At 42.0% G+C, this 21,211-nt stretch overlaps 1 protein-coding gene across 1 annotated transcript in view; it reads left to right on the top strand.

Moving 5' to 3' along the window:
• Nucleotides 1–702: 702 nt before the first annotated feature.
• LOC129823662 (pinopsin-like) overlaps nucleotides 703–21,211 on the top strand; it is a 66,520-nt gene continuing 46,011 nt past the window's right edge. Inside the window, exons 1-2 of the mRNA XM_055882551.1 lie at nucleotides 703–1,351; nucleotides 19,887–20,215. Coding sequence (XP_055738526.1) covers nucleotides 979–1,351; nucleotides 19,887–20,215 — 702 coding nt within the window. The 5' untranslated portion in view covers nucleotides 703–978. The remainder of the gene's footprint in view (nucleotides 1,352–19,886; nucleotides 20,216–21,211) is intronic.

The raw sequence follows: 21,211 nt of genomic DNA, 5'->3' as shown, positions 1-21,211 counted from the left end.
GTGGAAAAAGTCCAGGGGTCTGAATTCTTTCCAAATGCACTGTATGTAAAATACTTGCAAATACTTGAGGTTAGTTTGGAGCTTGTCCAGTATACAATGGAACGATTGAAATAGTCTCAAAAAGTATGTGCTAGTGTTTGTGGCAATGTATTACTTTCACCTATCTATATCCTAAACCACACTGGCTCTGTTAACCTTTTAAGAAGTGATTAAGTGCTACCACTTAAAAGGCAAGTAAATCAATAGGAACAGTCTTGGCCTGATACAGAAGACTCTTCTCTCATGGGGATTCTCAAATGGTCCGCACCGTTGATTGTTGGCGATTTCGAGAACTTTGATGTCAAATTGGCAATGACTTCAGGACACACAGGCTGCAGGACCATGGACAGCGCCCGCATCCAACAGGAACGTGTGGCGATTACTACCGCACAGAATAACATGAACCTAACACTGAAACTATCACAGCACTGCACTTAGCCTAAATGTTGTTAGATTTTAGTCAAAAGAAATTGAGAGTCGGGCAGCATATGGAAGGTGTAGCCTACTGTAGCCCACTTGTCCTGTAATGTCCCAAGGATCCGGGATAGCATAGCACAGACCCTGTGAGGACGTGCTGTTCACTGGCGCAGACGTCAGCTGTGAAAGTGGTACAGCAATATAAACACTGACTGAGGGAGTTTAGTCCAGCCGTGTGTGTGGAAGTAGACTACCACACGGTGGAGCACAGCCCCATCAAACGTTGCTGGTTTAAACTCTGAATTGGAAAACAAAGTTAAAGATTCCCAACGAGCGCTTAGCCTTTTTTGATCCACTTTTGGAAAACAAATTCCTCAAAGCAACAAGTGACTCAGACATCAACTTTAATATATTGTTAGCCAACTCAGAAGCCCACATCTTTCAACTTTCCTGAAAATGCTAAGTACAAAGTAGCTCTTGTTCAATCCACTGCGCGCGCTTGTGTAGCGAAAACGGATTGCGATGATTGTGTCCAACGTGAGCTTCAGTGGCTGCACGAGGGCCAATAGCGCGCTGTGTACGGGTGCTGCAGAGAGGCACCTGGAACACAATTTATCCCGCACCACTCTCAGCCCGACCGGGAACCTGATAGTCTCAGTGTGTTTGGGCTTCATTGGCACCTTCGGATTCCTCAACAACCTCCTGGTTCTCGTCCTCTTCTGCCGTTACAAGGCGCTGCGCTCGCCTATCAACTTGCTACTGATTAACATTTCATTCAGTGATCTGCTGGTGTGTGTGGTGGGAACTCCGTTCAGTTTCGCGGCAAGTACACAGGGAAGATGGCTCATAGGAGAAAGTGGGTGTGTATGGTACGGCTTTGCCAATTCCCTATTAGGTAAGTGTACTGTAACCTTGCTTCATTAATGTTTGGTTATGTTTCAAAATGTGGTTTTAAAAGAGCTAGTCTACCCTAGATGTGGTGTGCACTTTTGGAATCTGGCCAGCACAATGCGTAAAGAGGGGATAGCCTATGCTTGGTAGTATTATTTTATAATTTCATTTGAATATTACAATTGCACGTCGATAGGCTTCTTACGGTGGTTTGCAGGTCGAGGTTAATGATGTGTCAGAAATCTTGTCGCAAAATCCCTTCTGAAGTCTGTCACTCATTTATTTGTGATAGCTAAAATATTAAAAATAAATGAAATACCATAAGTTGTCATACACATTTTTAAAACAGCCTAGTAAAAAAATATCTCTGGTCGATCAATCTGCATTATGTTGTTCATCATTGTAAGTATAGACTACAGTACATGAAAATAGAACTTCCGTCCACTGGCGTCCATATACATTAAAGGACTCATCATATTTGCAATAAGCGTGTAGACATTTTTTTTAGTCGTTATAACTGCGCCCCTCCGAACGTATCGTGAGTCATATACTGTATGTTATAGTCTGTTCTAATGGTTTTCAGGGACTGTCAGGAAGGCTACTATCAAAGTTGCCATGAAATATGTTGACTTCAAAAGGGTAACGAAAAGGCGTTTGAGGGCACCGGCAGGTCGCTGTCATGTACTCTCACCGACCTTGCATTTTTGTTGGGTGACTGTGCAAGACATATTGTAAAGTCTTACAATAGACTCACCATAGGCCTCCTCGCCAAGAATCATATATAACATTATAATGCTCAGAAGATACGGAAAGCTTCAGTCACAATCAGCTGTGTGTGTTATAACTGTCTATTTAAGCAATACGGACCGAGAGTGTGTGGTATATGGCCAATGCAAGTGCCTGGACACAGCCCTTAGCCATGGTATATTGGCCATATATTACAAATTCCAGAGGTGCCTTTATTGCTATTATGAAGTGATTACCAATGTAATTAGAGCTGTAAAAATACATGTTTTGTCATACCTGTGGTATACGGTCTGATATACCACATCTGTCAGCCAATCAGCATTCAGGGCTCCAACCACCCAGTTTATAATTACTGATACACCATGCTGTGTAATAGGTTCGCTGTCTACCAGATATTCAGGATACCCTTGATGTCATGTGATTTCAAGCGAGCTGAATTGTGCAATGTCATCAGTTCTGTGATACTGTTTCACTCCCTCACAAATGTCTGGAGTTTCCCTTGATTATTTGATTTAGATCTGTGCCATGCTGGCTTAGTCTCATGAGATAAATTGTCTGCTGATGTAAATAATCCAGTCTGTCTTATTCAGAGATATCAGTCGACCTCTTTGTGTTGTTGGTTTTTACAGTTGTTTTTGGAGTTGGGCATCCTCATAGCTCTCCCCATAGCCCAACTCTCTTGCTGCCTTGCACATTAAACTGTCCAAAGTGCATTAGTCCATCCAACCATGCCTCGATAGGCTGTACAGGAAGAATCATCTATAATCCTGCGATCTGTTTGCCGATATAAACACAAGTTTAATTCAACTGGCCGTATTTGGGGCTGCTCACGTTGTTCTAGATCAGAGCCTGTTCACCTTCTCTTTTCATAACATCTCAGGCTCTCTGGTATCTTAATACAACAGTATTGAGCAGCTATAGCTCTCCTTAATAGTCTCCGTAAAAAAAAAACACTAGCATACACGTTTTTATTTGTCCAGACCTGCATTGATATCAATTGGCACCATTTTGAATATAAATGTCATGTTTCAATCCAGTAGGGCACATCTAAACCAGTTTTTAGCTGCCCCAAATCACAGCCTTTCGTGATGACCAACGATAAGGGCTGTACTGTCAGCTCGACATGCTGTCACAAAGAGATATACGTGTTGGTTTTCCATCTGTCCCTTGTGATGAAGCGATGCAGGGCGGTGAAAAGACATTCAGGGGGGGGGGGGGGGGATGCTCAAAGTCTCAAAAATTGCACATTCAACTTTGTATCATGCATCCAGTTTTTGCCATCCAATTTAGATGAAATGTTCCATTAAATAAGTCTTCCACACTGGTTTGCCTAGAAATGCTTCACAGGTCGTGGCAGTGAACTACGGTGAACAACAGAATACAACCATCACTATTGGCCTGTTAAATATACAGATGTGTTTTTCATGAAAATTGTTTTGAGTGATACTCCAGAAGGCTGTAACTAATGTGTTATTGGGAAATGAGAAAGAAAGTTGAATATAGTTCGAAAAATTATGTTCTCCTGTTTTCAACAGCTTTCTTCTGACACTCGAAAAAAAAAGTGCTTTTCTGTGGCGTTGTGGGCAGTATCAGAACACATTTACAACTTTCTTTCTTTGATATAGGAACATTGTTAGTACATCCCTTCAGGCTACATTGGTGGTTTCTTTGTGACATTTTATGCCTCCAAATTGAAAGGAAGCTCACACATCATCATATCAGCTCCTCAGAGATGCATTAGTAATTTTGGATGGGATTTGGTATTTCATTGTGATCATTTCAGACACACTGATGCACGTCTCTTAGTCTCGCTTTATTGCTTTCTAGGTTACCAACTATATCTCAGAGATATTCGTGGTTTCGCATCGCTTAAATTAGTCTTTGAAATGGTATTTCAGGCAGCGTTTACACAATTCGGATATATTTTCTACAAATTGAGTTTTTGACCAATCACATCCGATCTTTTCACATAAGATATTTTTCAGATCTGATTGTTCCAATTAACAAATACCAATTAGTGAAACAAATATAAACACAGCCACAGTGCGATCCGCAAGGAGCCAATTTACTAAAACTCTTTGACAAGTATTTGACATCTGAATCTGAGGAATGGAGTGTGATGGCTAAGCACTGTTGCTACCAGACATCAACAAAGCTCCTTATTCCATTAGCTGTGGCTAAGGAATTACTGTACAAGTCACAGAGTCATTGCTGAAGTGATTATTTCTCTGTTTCAGTGTTATGGACTCAGGCTGGTCTTATGCAGGCTTGTCAGGAAAATACTAAGATAAGGAACAATGTGTCATACATCATCAGTATGTGTCATACATCATCAATAAGTGTCATACATCATCATTATGTGTCATACATCATGCTGATAAGAGAGAATCACTTTTGGGGACCAAAACAGAATGTATACACATAATGTACAACATTTTTTATATGTTAGGTATCAGGGATAAATATATTGACATGCACGATAGAGTGTGAAGCAAAAGTCTGCACTCGTTAGCACCCACACTGTTAGCTGTGTGACAGAAAATTATGACCAGGGATAACCTCTCACATCAGAGCCAATTTAGAGTTGAGTTAAGCGTGCAACACTCAGAATTTTGCGTAAATCATTAATTCATGTCAATGGGAGACTTCCGCAGAAATGTGTGTTGAGGCTAGAATCCTTAGTTGTTACATCAATTTTTGGACTTATAAATTAATTATAATATAGCCGTTGATTCTTCAAAAATATAACTTCTAAATGCCTCATGAGCTTAGTTCAACTGTCACACCCCATCAAAACCTAAAATATTAGCTTGTTTAACTCCAATGTTTGTAAACAATGTAAATGTAAACAAACACCATAGTAGCACCAAAAGATGGTTAAAGCTGCAATATGTCACTTTTTTGGGTGACCCGACCAAATTCACAGAGACATGTATAGTTCGGTCATTCTCATTGAAAGCAAGTCTAAGAAGCGGCAGATCTGTTTTATGTGCTCTATTTCTATGCTTCCCATGCTTTAGTTGTCACGACATCTGCCGAAGTCGAAGCCTCTCCTTGTTCGGGCGGTGCTCGGCGGTCGACGTCACCGGGCTTCTAGCCATCATTGATCCATTTTTCATTTTCCAATGGTTTTGTCTTGTCTTTATACACACCTGGTTTCAATCCCATTCATTACCTGTTGTGTATTTAACCCTCTGTTTCCCCACATGTCTTTGTCAGAGATTGTTTGTATGTCAGTGTTGTTTATCTTTTGTATTGGTGCGCGACGGGTCCTCGTACCCATTTAGTTATTTGTTACATTTAGTGTTTGGAGTATGTTTCGCTCATTATTATTAAATAACTCCATTACACTCAGTTTGATTCTCCTGCGCCTGACTTCCCTGCCACCTATACACACAATGCTGACAGAATCTCTGACCCCAAAAAATGAAGTCAGCAGGAGAAGATACCTCGGCCATGGAGGTGGAGGAACGCGTCATGGAACAAACGGAGATGATTGACAACCTGGGCGCCGCCATGGATCGTGTTGTCCAGAATATGGACCGCTGGGAGAGACAGGGAGTTTTTCCAGCGCCTCCACAAGCACAACCGGGGTCTCCCTTGAACGCTTTTCCCCCTCCTGAACTCAGCAGGATCCATTTATCCCTGCCTAAGGGGTACAACGGAGATACTGCCGGCTGCTCCATCGGACCGTGAGAAGAGTTACGCCCTCGTCTCGTGCCTCACCGCGAAAGCCCTGGAGTGGGCCAGCGCTGTGTGTGGAGAAGAGGATGCAGCGTTGGACCATTTTGAGGAGTTCACCTGCTATTTCAGGACAGTATTGGACCACCCACATGAAGGCAGAGAGGCGGGTGAGCGCCTCTACCATCTGAGGCAGGAGACGAGGAGTGCACAGGAGTTTGCTCTGGAGTTTAGGACCCTAGCTGCCGGCGCTGGATGGAGCGACAGGGCCCTGATCGACCATTACCGCTGTAGTCTACGCGAGGACGTCCGTCGGGAGCTGGCCTGTAGAGACACCACCCTCACCTTCGACCAGCTGGTGGACATGTCCATCAGGCTGGACAACATGCTGGCTACTCGTGGACGTCTAGATCGGGGTCTGGTTGTTCCATCCTCCCGCACCCTCTCTCCCGTACCCATGGAGTTAGGAGGGATGGTGCGCAGGGAGACCGGAGGGGGTTCCCGCTCGAGCACCATCTATGGTCGCAGAGGTCACACTGCTGGTCGGTGCCGGGTTGGTTTCTCTGGGAATAGAGGCAGCAGGCAGGGCACTCTGGCATCACCCCAGGTGAGTAGGCACCATTCTCATCCAGAGCCCTCTGTTGCACTTATGATTGTCTCTGTCACTTTTCCTGAATTTTCCCCGCATTCCCAGTATAAGGCGCTAGTAGATTCAGGCGCGGCTGGGAATTTCATTAATACAAGTTTAGCTCATAGTTTAGGGATCCCCATTGTTCCTGTGGATATGCCTTTCCCCGTTCATGCTTTAGATATTAGATAGTCGACCATTATGGTCAGGGTTTATCAGGGAGGTCACCGCTCCTTTGTGTATGGTAACGCAGGGGGGTCACAAGGAGAAGATTAGTCTTTTCCTTATTGATTCTCCTGCATATTCTGTGGTGCTAGGCCTACCCTGGTTAGCTTGTCATAACCCCACTGTTTCTTGGCCACAGAGGGCTCTTACGGGGTGGTCGCGAGAGTGCTCAGGTAGGTGTTTAGGGGTTTCCGTTGGTGCTACTACGGTGGAAAGTCCAGACCAGGTCTCCACCGTGCGCATTCCCCCTGAATATGCCGATTTGGCTCTCGCCTTCTGTAAAAAGAACGGCTACTCAATTACCTCCCCATCTACGATGGGATTGTGCGATAGATCTCCTGGTAGAAGCTGCATTTTCTAGGAGTCACGTGTATCCCCTGTCACAAGCGGAGACGGTGGCTATGGAGACATATGTCTCCGAATCCCTGCGTCAGGGGTACATTCAACCCTCCATTTCACCTGTCTCCTCGAGTTTCTTTTTTTTGAAGAAGAAGGATGGCAGTTTGCGGCCGTGCATTGATTATCGAGATCTCAATAAAATCACGGTGAGATAGTTACCCGCTACCTCTTATCACTACAGCAATTGAGTCAATGCATGGGGCGCGCTTCTTCACTAAACTGGATCTCAGGAGTGCGTACAATCTGGTGCGTATTCGGAAGGGAGATGAGTGGAAGACGGCATTTAGTACCACCTCAGGGCATTATGAGTACCTCGTCATGCCATATGGGTTGATGAATGCTCCATCAGTTTTCCAATCATTTGTAGACGAGATTTTTAGAGACCTGCACAGGCAGGGTGTAGTAGTGTATATTGATTACATTCTGATATACTCCGCTACACGCCCCGAGCATGTGTCCCTGGTGCGCAAAGTGCTTGGTCGCCTGTTGGAGCATGATCTATATGTCAAGGCTGAGAAATGCTTGTTCTTCCAACAATCCGTCTCCTTCCTAGGGCATCGGATTTCCACGTCAGGAGTGGAGATGGAGAGCGACCGCATTGCAGCCGTGCGTAATTGGCCGACTCCCACCACGGTAAAGGAGGTGCAGCGTTTTTTAGGGTTTGCCAACTACTACCGGAGGTTTATCCGGGGTTTTGGTCAGGTTGCTGCTCCCATTACCTGACTGCTAAAGGGGGGGCCGGTGCGCTTGCAGTGGGGAGGCGAACAGGGCTTTTAGGCACCTGAAGGCTCTGTTTACCTCGGTTCCTGTGTTGGCTCATCCGGATCCCTCTTTGCCATTCATAGTGGAGGTGGACACATCCGAAGCTGGGATAGGAGCAATGCCCGCTCAGCATTCGGGTATGCCACTGAAGCTCCGCACCTGTGCCTTGTTTTCGAAGAAGCTCAGCCCAGCGGAGCGAAACTATGATGTGGGGGACCGGGAGCTGTTAGCTGTCATAAAAGCCTTGAAGGCGTGGAGACATTGGCTTGAGGGGGCTAAACAGACTTTTCTCATCTGGACTGACCACGCAATCTGGAGTACATCCGGGAGGCGAGGAGACTGAATCCTCGTCCGGCAAAGTGGGCCATGTTTTTCACTCGTTTTGTGTTTACCCTCTCTTACAGACCAGGCTCCCAGAACATTAAGGCAGACGCATTGTCCCGGCTGTATGACACAGAGGAGCGGTCCATGAATCTCACTCCCATACTCCCAGCTTCTTGTTTGGTGGAGCCAGTAATGTGGGAGCTGGACGCGGACATTGAGCGGGCGTCACGTGCTGAGCCCTCTCCTCCTCAGTGTCCAGCTGGGCGTCTGTACGTTCCGTCTGCTGTCCGCGACCGATTGATTTATTGGACCCACACGTCACCCTCCTCTGGTCATCCTGTGATAGGTCGGACGATGCGCTGTGTTGATGGGAGATACTGGTGGCCCACTTTAGCTAAGGACGTGAGGATTTATGTTTCCTCCTGCTCAGTGTGCGCCCAGTGCAAGGCTCCTAGACACCTGCCCAGAGGTAAGTTTACAACCCTTACCCGTTCCACAACGGCCGTGGTCGCACCTGTCGGTGAATTTTTTTAACTGATCTTCCACCTTCACATGGTAACACCATGATCCTGGTCGTTGTGGATCGTTTTTCTAAGTCCTGTCGTCTCCTCCCTTTGCCCGGTCTCCCTACGGCCTTACAAACTGCGGAGGCCCTGTTTACACATGTTTTCCGCCACCCCGAGAGTAATGGGCAGGTGGAGAGAGTTAACCAGGATTTGGGTAGGTTTCTGCGGTCTTATAGCCAGGACCGGCCGGAGGAGTGGGCGAAGTTCGTGCACTGGGCAGAGATGGCCCAGAACTCGCTACGCCACTCCTCCACTAACCTTTCTCCCTTTCAATGTGTATTAGGGTATCAGCCGGTTCTGGCTCCTTGGCATCAGTCAGACCGAGGCTCCTGCAGTGGACAATTGCTTCCGGCGCGCGGAGGAAACCTGGGAGGCCGCCCACGTCCACCTTCAGCGCGCCATACTGCGCCAGAAAGTTGGCGCAGACCGTCACAGCAGTGAGGCCCCGGTGTTCGCAACAGGGGACAGGGTCTGGCTCTCGACCCGAAACCTGCCCCTCCGCCTGCCCTGCCGGAAGCTGGGTCCGCGGTTTGTGGGGCCGTTTAAAGTCCTGAGGAGAGTGAGCGAGGTATGTTATAGGTTACAGCTACACACTAATTACCATATTAACCCCTCGTTCCGTGTGTCTCTCCTCAGGCCGGTGGTGGCTGGCCCGCTTCAGGAGGCTGAAGTGTGGGATGCTCCTCCGCCCCCTCTGGACATCGAGGGGGTCCCGGCGTACCTCGTTCGATCCATCTTGGATTCGAGACGTCGGGCGAGGGGCCTTCAGTACCTCGTGGACTGGGAGGGGTACGGTCCGGAGGAGAGATGCTGGGTTCCGGGGGAGGACGTATTAGATCCTTCCATGCTGCGAAAATTCTACCGTCTCCATCCGGATCGCCCTGCACCTCGCCCTCCGGTTCGTCCCCGAGGCCGGTGTCGACGCGCGGCTCTGTCACGACTTCTTCCGAAGTCGAAGCCTCTCCTTGTTCGGGCGGTGCTCGGCGGTCGACGTCACCAGTCTTCTAGCCATCATTGATCCATTTTTCATTGGTTTTGTCTTGTCTTCATACACACCTGGTTTCAATCCCATTCATTACCTGTTGTGTATTTAACCCTCTGTTTCCCCTCATGTCTTTGTCAGAGATTGTTTGTATGTCAGTGTTGTTTATCTTTTGTATTGGTGCGCGACGGGTCCTCGTACCCATTTAGTTATTTGTTACATTTAGTGTTTGGAGTATGTTTCGCTCATTATTATTAAATAACTCCATTACACTCAGTTTGATTCTCCTGCGCCTGACTTCCCTGCCACCTATACACACGACTCTGACAGTAGTTTATTTTTTGAGTTTACTTTCGGGTTTTGTACACCAGCTTCAAGCAGCTGAAAATACAAGATTTTTGTTAATGGAAAATATATTTCACAGCATGTCTAGAGGGTACAATGATTCTCTACGTCATACTTGCTTGTTTTGTCACATAAACTGAAATTAGGCGAACTGTGGTATTAGAATTTTAGCAACCAGTAAAATGGCGGAGTGATTTCTGCATAGTTGTCATGATCGTCCTAATGAGTAGACCAAGGCGCAGCGTGCGTAGAGTTCCACATATTTGAATAAATTGAAACTCACCAAACAAAACAATAAAGCACAAGAACAAACGAAACGGGAAGCTACTGGTGTGCACACAGGCAACTATCTGTAGACAAGATCCCACGAAACACAAAGGGGAAATGGCTGCCTAAATATGATCCCCAATCAGAGACGACGATAAACAGCTGTCTCTGATTGGAAACCATACCAGGCCAACATAAATCATTAATCCCCTAGATCCACCCTAGTCACTATCACGCCCCAACCAACAGAGAATAAACAGCTCTCTATGGTCAGCGCGTGACAATAGTGCATCTTTAAAAACTATATTTTTTATATCATGGATGGTCAGTCCTTGCATCCATAGCTCTGTCTATGAATTTGAGAGTGCTTACATTTCTCCCGGCCTATCCCTCAGCTTTTTTATCAAAACTAGCACGACTCAGGAAATTACCCAGATGCAGTCACAGGAGGCGGATAGTCCAGTTCTCAGAATATTTATTATAATAGAGGGCAGGTTGAGGGCAGGGAGAGGTTCGTAATCCAAGGTAGAGTCAATAGGGGACAGAACGTCAGGCAGGCTCAAGGTCAGGACAGGCAGAAGGGTCGAAACCGGGAAGACTATAAAACAAGAACTTGAGAACTGGAGAAATGGGAAACACGCTGGTAAAGACCTGACAAAACAAGACGAACTGGCAACGGACAAACAGAAAACGCAGGTATAAATACACAGGGGATAATGGGGCAAAATAGGAGACACCTGGTGGAGAGTGGAGACAAGCACGAGACAGGTGAAACAGATCAGGGTGTGACAAAAACATAGGCGGGGTGCCGGCTTTATTATAGTTTCAAGTAGAGACTCCAGCTTTAAGCGTGCAGATCTCAAGTCTGAATACCGTCCTTTAGTTGACGTTGTGAGTTGCTCAGCTTTAAGCGTGCAGATCTCAAGTCTGAATACCGTCCTTTAGTTGACGTTGTGAGTTGCTCAGCTTTAAGCGTGCAGATCTCAAGTCTGAATACCGTCCTTTAGTTGACGTTGTGAGTTGCTCAGCTTTAAGCGTGCAGATCTCAAGTCTGAATGCCGTCCTTTAGTTGACGTTGTGAGTTGCTCAGCTTTAAGCGTACAGATCTCAAGTCTGAATACCGTCCTTTAGTTGACGTTGTGAGTTGCTCAGCTTTAAGCGTACAGATCTCAAGTCTGAATATCGTCCTTTAGTTGACGTTGTGAGTTGCTCAGCTTTAAGGGTTGGGGTCAATTCCATTTAATTTCCAGACAATTCAGGAAGTACACTGAAATTTCAATTCCAATTCTCTTTAATCCTTTTCAATTAGGAAGATGTTGAATTCGGTTTACTTTCTGAATTGACTGGAATTGAAATGGAATTGACCAACCCCTGCTATCCATAGTAAGATTATTACAATTATTTTTTAGAATCTGTTAAACAGTTGAATGTTGCATACAGCCGTCTTGCCCCTGGACCTAAGCTGCCATTATTGTAGAGAAGTGATGTCTGTAATGACTTTAGAACCTGCTGCCTCGACTTAATGGCCTGAGACCACAGCAGGTTAAAGACTGGAAAACATTATTATAGTCACATCTTTCCTGTGAGTTGCTTAGTTAGCAGCCTCGGCCTCCCATTTAGCCAGTCCAACTCTTCTCCTTTTGCTTAGTTAGCAGCCCCGGCCTCCCATTTAGCCAGTCCAACTCTTCTCCCCCTCCTTAGTTAGCAGGCTGGCCTCCCATGTAGCCAGTCCAACTCTTCTCCCCCTCCTTAGTTAGCAGGCTGGCCTCCCATTTAGCCAGTCGAACGTTTCTCTTGCTTAGTTAGCAGCCCCGGCCTCCCATTTAGCCAGTCCAACTCTTCTCCTTTTGCTTAGTTAGCAGCCCCGGCCTCCCATTTAGCCAGTCCAACTCTTCTCCTTTTGCTTAGTTAGCAGCCCCGGCCTTCCATTTAGCCAGTCCAACTCTTCTCTCTTTGCATTTTTATCCTTCTCTTTCAGAAAATTTGTCATCCTCCATTGTACTGGAAAATACTTTCTTCCTCTTTTTATTAAACGTTCTTACCTTCATCGGATATCACGTATGCATGATCACGAAGCATTGCTGAAGGTAGGAATGTCTAAAAAACATGTATTGACTCAGCGTGTTGAATACTTATTGAATCAAGATATATTAGTGTTCAATTTTTCATAAATTGTTTACAAATGTTAGAGTTTTTTGAGATTACAGAGTACTTTGTGTAGATCGTTACTAAAAAAATGACAATTAAAACAGTTTAAACTCAAAATTTGGCAAAAGTCAAGGGGTGTGAATACTTTCTGAAGGCACTGTGCATTTCAGTTCTATGTTCAAACCTTTAACAACGGGCCTCTATTTATTCTCTTGCTGATTATATTTTCCTTTTGGTACAAAAGATGCTGACGCTAGGTTACGTATTTTGTACAGCCTTAATCTTCAAATATGAACCCATACAGACTAGGGTTGAACTACAGATGTGTATGCATGAAAACCTTTTGCAAAACAGTTGTGGTGAGTATCTATTTGATAGGGAAACTTGTCTGAAAACATTGCACTGATTAAAGATCTCTAGATGTTTAGTTATTGGCCAAAATGGATATCAGAAATGACGGCAGTCAATTATTTGACAAATGTAGGTATCATTCCATATTGTATGGGACAAACCATAGAATACCAGAACATTTACTTTATGCATTTTTTTTGTGGGAAAAACAAACACATAATGCATGAGGGATTAAGCCAAGATGGGGGAACTGCTCAAATGAATTTAATCCTATTATTAAGTTAATTTAAATACATTTCAGATCACATTTATTTTGAGTTTATTAGATTTAGCTGGCCTCTCTGATTATACCGGAGTCCTAGTTTAAGAAGAAAAGACGTGAAGTCCTACAAGTTGGTGTCCCACTCCATCAGGCCCTATTTTGAATAATCAGTCCCGTGTCAATTACATGCTAGCGAGCTGTCCCAATCTTGGGCAGAGGCATCTGCTTTGCCAACCAACATAACCTATTTATAAAAAGTCCAAATGAACCTTAAATAAGATTTGCGTTATGCCCTGAGGGCCAAAGACAGATGCCGGGTTGGTTACTCCACATAATGACGGGAATATTAGATTTATATTCGCTGTCACTCTGTGTGAGTCATGGATAAAACAAATTATTTTACAGTAATTCTGTTTGATGCGAGTAATTTGATTGGCTGTATACAGTTCTCCATCAGCGGAGCATCAGTTTGATTAGATGGTTTGTAGGTTGATTAGATGGTTTGTAGTTTGATTAGATGGTTTGATTAGATGGTTTGTTGTCTGATTAGATTGTTTGTTGTTTGATTAGATGGTTTGTTATTTGATTAGATGGTTTAATTAGATGGTTTGATTAGATGGTTTGTTGTTTGATTAGATGGTTTGTTGTTTGATTAGATGGTTTGTAGTTTGATTAGATGGTTTGATTAGATGGTTTGTTGTCTGATTAGATGTTTTGGTGTCTGATTAGATGGTTTGTTGTTTGATTAGATGGTTTGTTATTTGATTAGATGGTTTGATTAGATGGTTTGTTTGTTTGATTAGATGGTTTGTTTTTTGATTAGATGGTTTGTTGTTTGATTAGATGGTTTGTTGTTTGATTAGATGGTTTGTTGTTTTAAAAGATGGTTTGTTGTTTGATTAGATGGTTTGTTGTTTGATTAGATGGTTTAATTAGATGGTTTGTTGTTTGATTAGATGGTTTGTTGTTTGATTAGATGGTTTAATTAGATGGTTTGTTGTTTTATTAGATGGTTTGTTTTTTGATTAGATGGTTTGTTGTTTGATTAGATGGTTTGTTGTTTGATTAGATGGTTTGTTGTTTTAAAAGATGGTTTGTTGTTTGATTAGATGGTTTGTTGTTTGATTAGATGGTTTAATTAGATGGTTCGTTGTTTGATTAGATGGTTTGTTGTTTGATTAGATGGTTTGTTGTTTAATTCGATGGTTTGTTGTTTGATTAGATGGTTTGTTGTTTGATTAGATGGTTTGTTGTCTGATTAGATGGTTGGTTGTTTGATTCGATGGTTTGTTGTCTGATTAGATGGTTTGTTGTTTGATTAGATGGTTTGTTGTCTGATTAGATGGTTTGTAGGTTGATTAGATGGTTTGTAGTTTGATTAGATGGTTTGATTAGATGGTTTGTTGTCTGATTAGATGGTTTGTTGTTTGATTAGATGGTTTGTTATTTGATTAGATGGTTTGATTAGATGGTTTGATTAGATGGTTTGTTGTTTGATTAGATGGTTTGTTGTTTGATTAGATGGTTTGTAGTTTGATTAGATGGTTTGATTAGATGGTTTGTCGTCTGATTAGATGTTTTGGTGTCTGATTAGATGGTTTGTTGTTTGATTAGATGGTTTGTTATTTGATTAGATGGTTTGATTAGATGGTTTGTTTGTTTGATTAGATGGTTTGTTGTCTGATTAGATGGTTTGTTGTTTGATTAGATGGTTTGTTGTTTGATTAGATGGTTTGTTGTTTTATTAGATGGTTTGTTGTTTGATTAGATGGTTTGTTGTTTGATTAGATGGTTTAATTAGATGGTTTGTTGTTTTATTAGATGGTTTGTTGTTTGATTAGATGGTTTGTAGTTTGATTAGATGGTTTGTTGTTTGATCAGATGCTTTGTAGTTTGATTAGATGGTTGGTTGTTTGATTAGATGGTTTGTTGTTTAATTCGATGATTTGTTGTTTGATTAGATGGTTTGTTGTTTGATTAGATGGTTTGTTGTCTGATTAGATGGTTTGTTGTCTGATTAGATGGTTTGTTGTTTGATTAGATGGTTTGATTAGATGGTTTGTTTGTTTGATTAGATGGTTTGTTGTCTGATTAGATGGTTTGTTGTTTGATTAGATGGTTTGTTGTTTGATTAGATGGTTTGTTGTTTTATTAGATGGTTTGTTGTTTGATTAGATGGTTTGTTGTTTGATTAGATGGTTTAATTAGATGGTTTGTTGTTTTATTAGATGGTTTGTTGTTTGATTAGATGGTTTGTAGTTTGATTAGATGGTTTGTTGTTTGATCAGATGCTTTGTAGTTTGATTAGATGGTTGGTTGTTTGATTAGATGGTTTGTTGTTTAATTCGATGGTTTGTTGTTTGATTAGATGGTTTGTTGTTTGATTAGATGGTTTGTTGTCTGATTAGATGGTTTGTTGTTTGATTAGATGGTTTGTTGTTTGATTAGATGGTTTGTTGTCTGATTAGATGGTTTGTTGTTTGATTAGATGGTTTGTTGTTTAATTAGATGGTTTGTTGTCTGATTAGATGGTTTGTTGTCCGATTAGATGGTTTGTTGTCTGTTTAGATGGTTTGTTGTTTGATTAGATGGTTTGTTGTCTGATTAGATGGTTTGTTGTTTGATTAGATGGTTTGTTGTCTGATTAGATGGTTTGTTGTTTAATTAGATGGTTTGTTGTCTGATTAGATTGTTTGTTGTCCGATTAGATGGTTTGTTGTCCGATTCGATGGATTGTTGTCTGATCAGATGGATGGTTGTTTGATTAGATGGTTTGTTGTTTAATTAGATGGTTTGTTGTCTGATTAGATGGTTTGTTGTCTGATTAGATGGTTTGTTGTCTGATTAGATGGTTTGTTGTTTGATTAGATGGTTTGTTGTTTAATTAGATGGTTTGTTGTCTGATTAGATGGTTTGTTGTCTGATTAGATGGTTTGTTGTCTGATTAGATGGTTTGTTGTTTAATTAGATGGTTTGTTGTCTGATTAGATGGTTTGTTGTCTGATTAGATGGTTTGTTGTCTGATTAGATGGTTGGTTGTTTGATTAGATGGTTTGTTGTTTAATTAGATGGTTTGTTGTCTGATTAGATGGTTTGTTGTCCGATTAGATGGTTTGTTGTCCGATTCGATGGTTTGTTGTCTGATCAGATGGATGGTTGTTTGATTAGATGGTTTGTTGTTTAATTAGATGGTTTGTTGTCTGATTAGATGGTTTGTTGTCTGATTAGATGGTTTGTTGTCTGATTAGATGGTTTGTTGTTTGATTAGATGGTTTGTTGTCCGATTCGATGGTTTTTTGTCTGATCAGATGGTTGGTTGGTTGATTAGATGGTTTGTTGTTTAATTAGATGGTTTGTTGTCTGATTAGATGGTTTGTTGTCTGATTAGATGGTTTGTTGTCCGATTAGATGGTTTGTTGTTTGATTAGATGGTTTGTTGTCTGATTAGATGGTTTGTTGTTTTATTAGATGGTTTGTTGTTTTATTAGATGGTTTGTTGTCTGATTCGATGGTTTGTTGTCTGATTAGATGGTTTGTTGTCTGATTAGATGGTTTGTTGTCTGATTAGATGGTTTGTTGTCCATTAGATGGTTTGTTGTTTGATTAGATGGTTTGTTGTCCGATTAGATGGTTTGTTGTTTAATTAGATGGTTTGTTGTCTGATTAGATGGTTTGTTGTCTGATTAGATGGTTTGTTGTCTGAGTAGATGGTTTGTTGTTTGATTAGATGGTTTGTTGTTTGATTAGATGGTTTGTTGTCTGATTAGATGGTTTCTTGTCTGATTAGATGGTTTGTTGTTTGATTAGATGGTTTGTTGTCTGATTAGAAGGTTTGTTGTCTGATTAGATGGTTTGTTGTCTGATTAGATAGTTTGTTGTTTGATTAGATGGTTTGATTAGATGGTTTGTTGTTTGATTAGATGGTTTGTTGTTTGATTAGATGGTTTGTTGTTTTATTAGATGGTTTGTTGTCTGATTAGATGGTTTGTAGTTTGATTAGATGGTTTGTTGTTTGATTAGATGGTTTGTTGTCCGATTAGATGGTTTGTTGTTTTATTAGATGGTTTGTTGTCTGATTAGATGGTTTGTAGTTTGATTAGATGGTTTGTTGTTTGATTAGATGGTTTGTTGTCTGATTAGATGGTTTCTTGTCCGATCAGATGGTTTGTAGTTTGATTAGATGGTTTGTTGTTTGATTAGATGGTTTGTTGTTTGATTAGATGGTTTGTTGTCTGATTAGATGGTTTGTTGTCCGATTAGATGGTTTCTTGTCCGATCAGATGGTTTGTAGTTTGATTACATGGTTTGTAGTTTGATTAGATGGTTGGTTGTTTGATTAGATGGTTTGTTGTCCGATTAGATGGTTTGTTGTCTGATTAGATGGTTGGTTGTTTGATTAGATGGTTTGTTCTCTGATTAGATGGTTTGTTGTCTGATTAGATGGTTTGTTGTCTGATTAGATGGTTTGTTGTCCGATTAGATGGTTTGTTTTTTGATTAGATGGTTAGTTGTTTGATTAGATGGTTTGTTGTCTGATTAGATGGTTTGTTGTCTGATTAGATGGTTTGTTGTCCGATTAGATGGTTTGTTGTTTGATTAGATGGTTTGTTGTTTAATTAGATGGTTTATTGTTTGATTAGATGGTTTGTTGTCTTAGATAGTTTGTTGTTTGATGAGATGGTTTGTAGTTTGATTAGATTGTTTGCTGTTTGATTAGATGGTTTGTTGTTTGATTAGATGGTTTGTTGTCCGATTAGATGGTTTGTTGTTTGATTAGATGGTTTGTTGTTTGATTAGATGGTTTGTTGTTTGATTAGATGGTTTGTTGTCTGATTAGATGGTTTGTTGTTTGATTAGATGGTTTGTAGTTTAATTAGATGGTTTGTAGTTTGATTAGAAGGGTTGTTGTTTAATTAGATGGTTTGTTGTTTGATGAGATAGTTTGTTGTTTGATTAGATGGTTGTTGTCTGATTAGATGGTTTGATTAGATGGTTTGTTGTTTGATTAGATGGTTTGTTGTCTGATTAGATGGTTTGTTGTCTGATTAGATTGTTTGTTGTTTGATGAGATGGTTTGTTGTTTGATTAGATGGTTTGTTGTTTCATTAGATGGTTTGTTGTTTGATTAGATGGTTTGTTGTTTAATTAGATGTCACTGGGGTCCTGGGGTCAGTGCACGGAGAAGATACTGGGCACTTTATTTTTAATGGTGTATCTGGATGTCTATGTATAGAAACCATGAGATACTGTCAGTATTTATTGGTGTCATTTAAAAAAAATATATGTATATATATTGCAATTTCATAACTCATAAATCCACAAATCTCACCAGCCCAGATGGGTCAAGAGTTAGTTTTCATTGATAACCTCATTGTAGCAAGTAAACCCACAATGTAGCAAGCAAACCCACAATGTAGCAAGCAAACCCACAATGTAGCAAGCAAACCCACAATGTAGCAAGGAAACCCACAATGTAGCAAGCAAACCCACAATGTAGCAGCCGTGATCGTACAGTATGAGGTAAAATCTCAGAGCTTTGCCTGCGGCTCAGATAGTGAACAGCTGTATATTACACATGTATTCAGGCATGAATGTAATTTATTAATACTGTGAACCAGCGTTAACAACCTGCGCTGCCACAGCCCAAGTATATTATCCCCCATTGCGTGTATAAGCTGAGGAGAACTATACAGCAAAAAAGGTCTGGTCCATATTTTTTAATTAGAGGACTGGTTGCGTCTGCTTCACTGCTATTGGAAATCAATGGCCATGAAGGACGTCCTCATGGATCATTTTCACTTCAAAGTAAATGACAAACAAGATAAAGAAGATGACGGGGGTCAGATTTCGGGGTGCAGTTGCAGGAAGTGTGTGCATTGACAGGTTTTGTGGCATCAATTTGGCGGCAGGTAGCCTAGTGGTTAGAGCGTTGGACCAGTAACCGAAAAGTTGCTGGATCGAATCACCGAGCTGACAAGGTAAAAATCTGTTGTTCTGCCCCTGAACAAGGCAGTTAAGCCACTGTTCCCCGGTAGGCGTCATTGTAAATAAGAATTTGTTCTTAATTGACTTGCCTAGTTAAATAAAATAGAATATAAATCATCACTGGTATAATGGGCCCTTCTGCATAATGTCTAAAAGCAGAATTTTGCCCCTTTACTACTGTATGTAGAGTGATCGACCTTACATTGGTACATTGGACTCTCTCTTTGCAAAGTAATAGCAACCTAAATGAATGCATTACAGTTGGAAGCCAGCATACACTCAAGCATTATATCGTCTATTATAAAATACAGTAGGTGGTTCGAGCCCTGAATGCTGATTGGCTGACAGACCGTATACCACGGTCTGTACAAAACATGTACTTTTTACTGCTCTAATTACGTTGGTAACCCGTTTATAATAGCAATAATTTACCTTAGGGGTTTGTGGTGAGATAAGAACAGGCCTTAGCCGTGGGGCGCCAGGTAGCCTAGTGGTTCGAGCATTGGGCCTGTAACCAAAAGGTTGCTGGATTTGAAATCCTGAGCTGACAAGGTAACAATATGTTGTTCTGCCCTTGAACAAGGCAGTTAACCCACTGTTCCTAGGCTGTCATTGTAAGTAAGAATTTGTTCTTAACTGACTTGCCTTGTTAAATAAATAAAATATACCACACCACCTTGTGCGTTATTACTTAAGTGTATAAGTACTCCCACTGTTTAGTCTGCCTTTTGTTCAAACCCCCCAAAGGTAAACATTTGTTTGAAGTCAGGAGTGTTGTCTGTGATGTTGTCTTGACCACCCTGTATGAACTCCTGTATTGGCCCTGTTCAACATATTCTGAGCGCGTGTCTGTGTTTTGGTTCCAAGGAATCGTGTCCCTCATCTCCCTGGCCGTGCTCTCCTACGAGCGTTACTCTACCATGATGGGTCCAACCGAGGCCGACTCCACCAACTACCGGAAGGTAGCCTTGGGCATCGCTTTCTCCTGGGTCTACTCACTGATGTGGACCCTGCCGCCGCTCTTCGGCTGGAGCCGCTACGGCCCCGAGGGGCCCGGCACCACCTGTTCCGTGGACTGGATGACCAAGAACGCCAACAATGTCTCGTACATCATCTCGCTCTTTGTTTTCTGCCTCATCGTCCCCTTCCTGGTCATAGTCTACTGCTATGCTAAACTGATGCATGCAATCAAACAGGTGAGTAGGACAACAACACTTGTTATCTTAATTAAATTCATGAATCAACTCATAAAACAGTGGCTATTGCACACATAACTGTGTTACAGTGCACACTCATAAATGCATGGACTATTTCTCAGCAGTGCTGAGTTGCAGATACAGAGACATACAGTATGTTATCACCATCGTGGCCCTTTCTAGACCACCCCCTCCTTACTTAGAACGATACACACTGCGGGGTATTTTTGCAGTGACTTTATTGTTGCAGGAACTTTACCACCTGCCTTAAAATGCCTTAAAAAATATTTTTCAACCAAGTTCAGCAGTTAAATACAGTATATGGAATTAACCAAAATTGTGTCTAGCCTGCAACCATTTACGTATGTTACGATACTTCCAACACACTAAATCATGATGAACTACAGCAAGTTCTGTTTTCACTTCCACACTCATCTCTGACCGGGGAAATATGAGCAGACAAGCTGTAAAGGCAGCGTTGTCGCTCCCGGGAGGTCTCTCTCTCTCTCAGTGTATCTCGCCCCGCTCTGATTTGTTCCCAGGAGTACAGCTCGTTCAACTGTCAGTGCATCATGTCTTAAAGTGATAAACACTCAGCGGCTCTTCAACAACCATAAGGAGTGACATGCAGCCGTGAATAATAACCACGTTCCATTATTTTAATAAGCAGATCCCTCCCTCGCTCCTTTCTTTTTAAAATGTTATTTCTTCTCAAAGTATTCCCTGTCAGGCAGGTATTTGACCAATAAAGCAGAGAAGCTGACAGCGTTAAATTCCCCAATCTAATAAAGTGCTTGTCTTTGGTTCGAGCCACACGAGGATAGCGAAATCGATTAATCTATTTTAAGCTGTGACAGGCTCCACCATCTCTACCTTATCAATGATAAATAGCCACTCACCGTAGGGGAGGTGAGGGAGGGACATTTGGAATGATGCAGCTTACCCATTGTCGGTATTATTGCCTTTTTCCCCCCGAACCTTTGGGTTCCACGTCGA

The sequence above is a fragment of the Salvelinus fontinalis genome, chromosome 26, assembly GCF_029448725.1.
Source record: "Salvelinus fontinalis isolate EN_2023a chromosome 26, ASM2944872v1, whole genome shotgun sequence".
Classification (NCBI taxonomy): domain Eukaryota; kingdom Metazoa; phylum Chordata; class Actinopteri; order Salmoniformes; family Salmonidae; genus Salvelinus; species Salvelinus fontinalis.
This window is presented reverse-complemented; position numbering and strand designations above follow the sequence as displayed.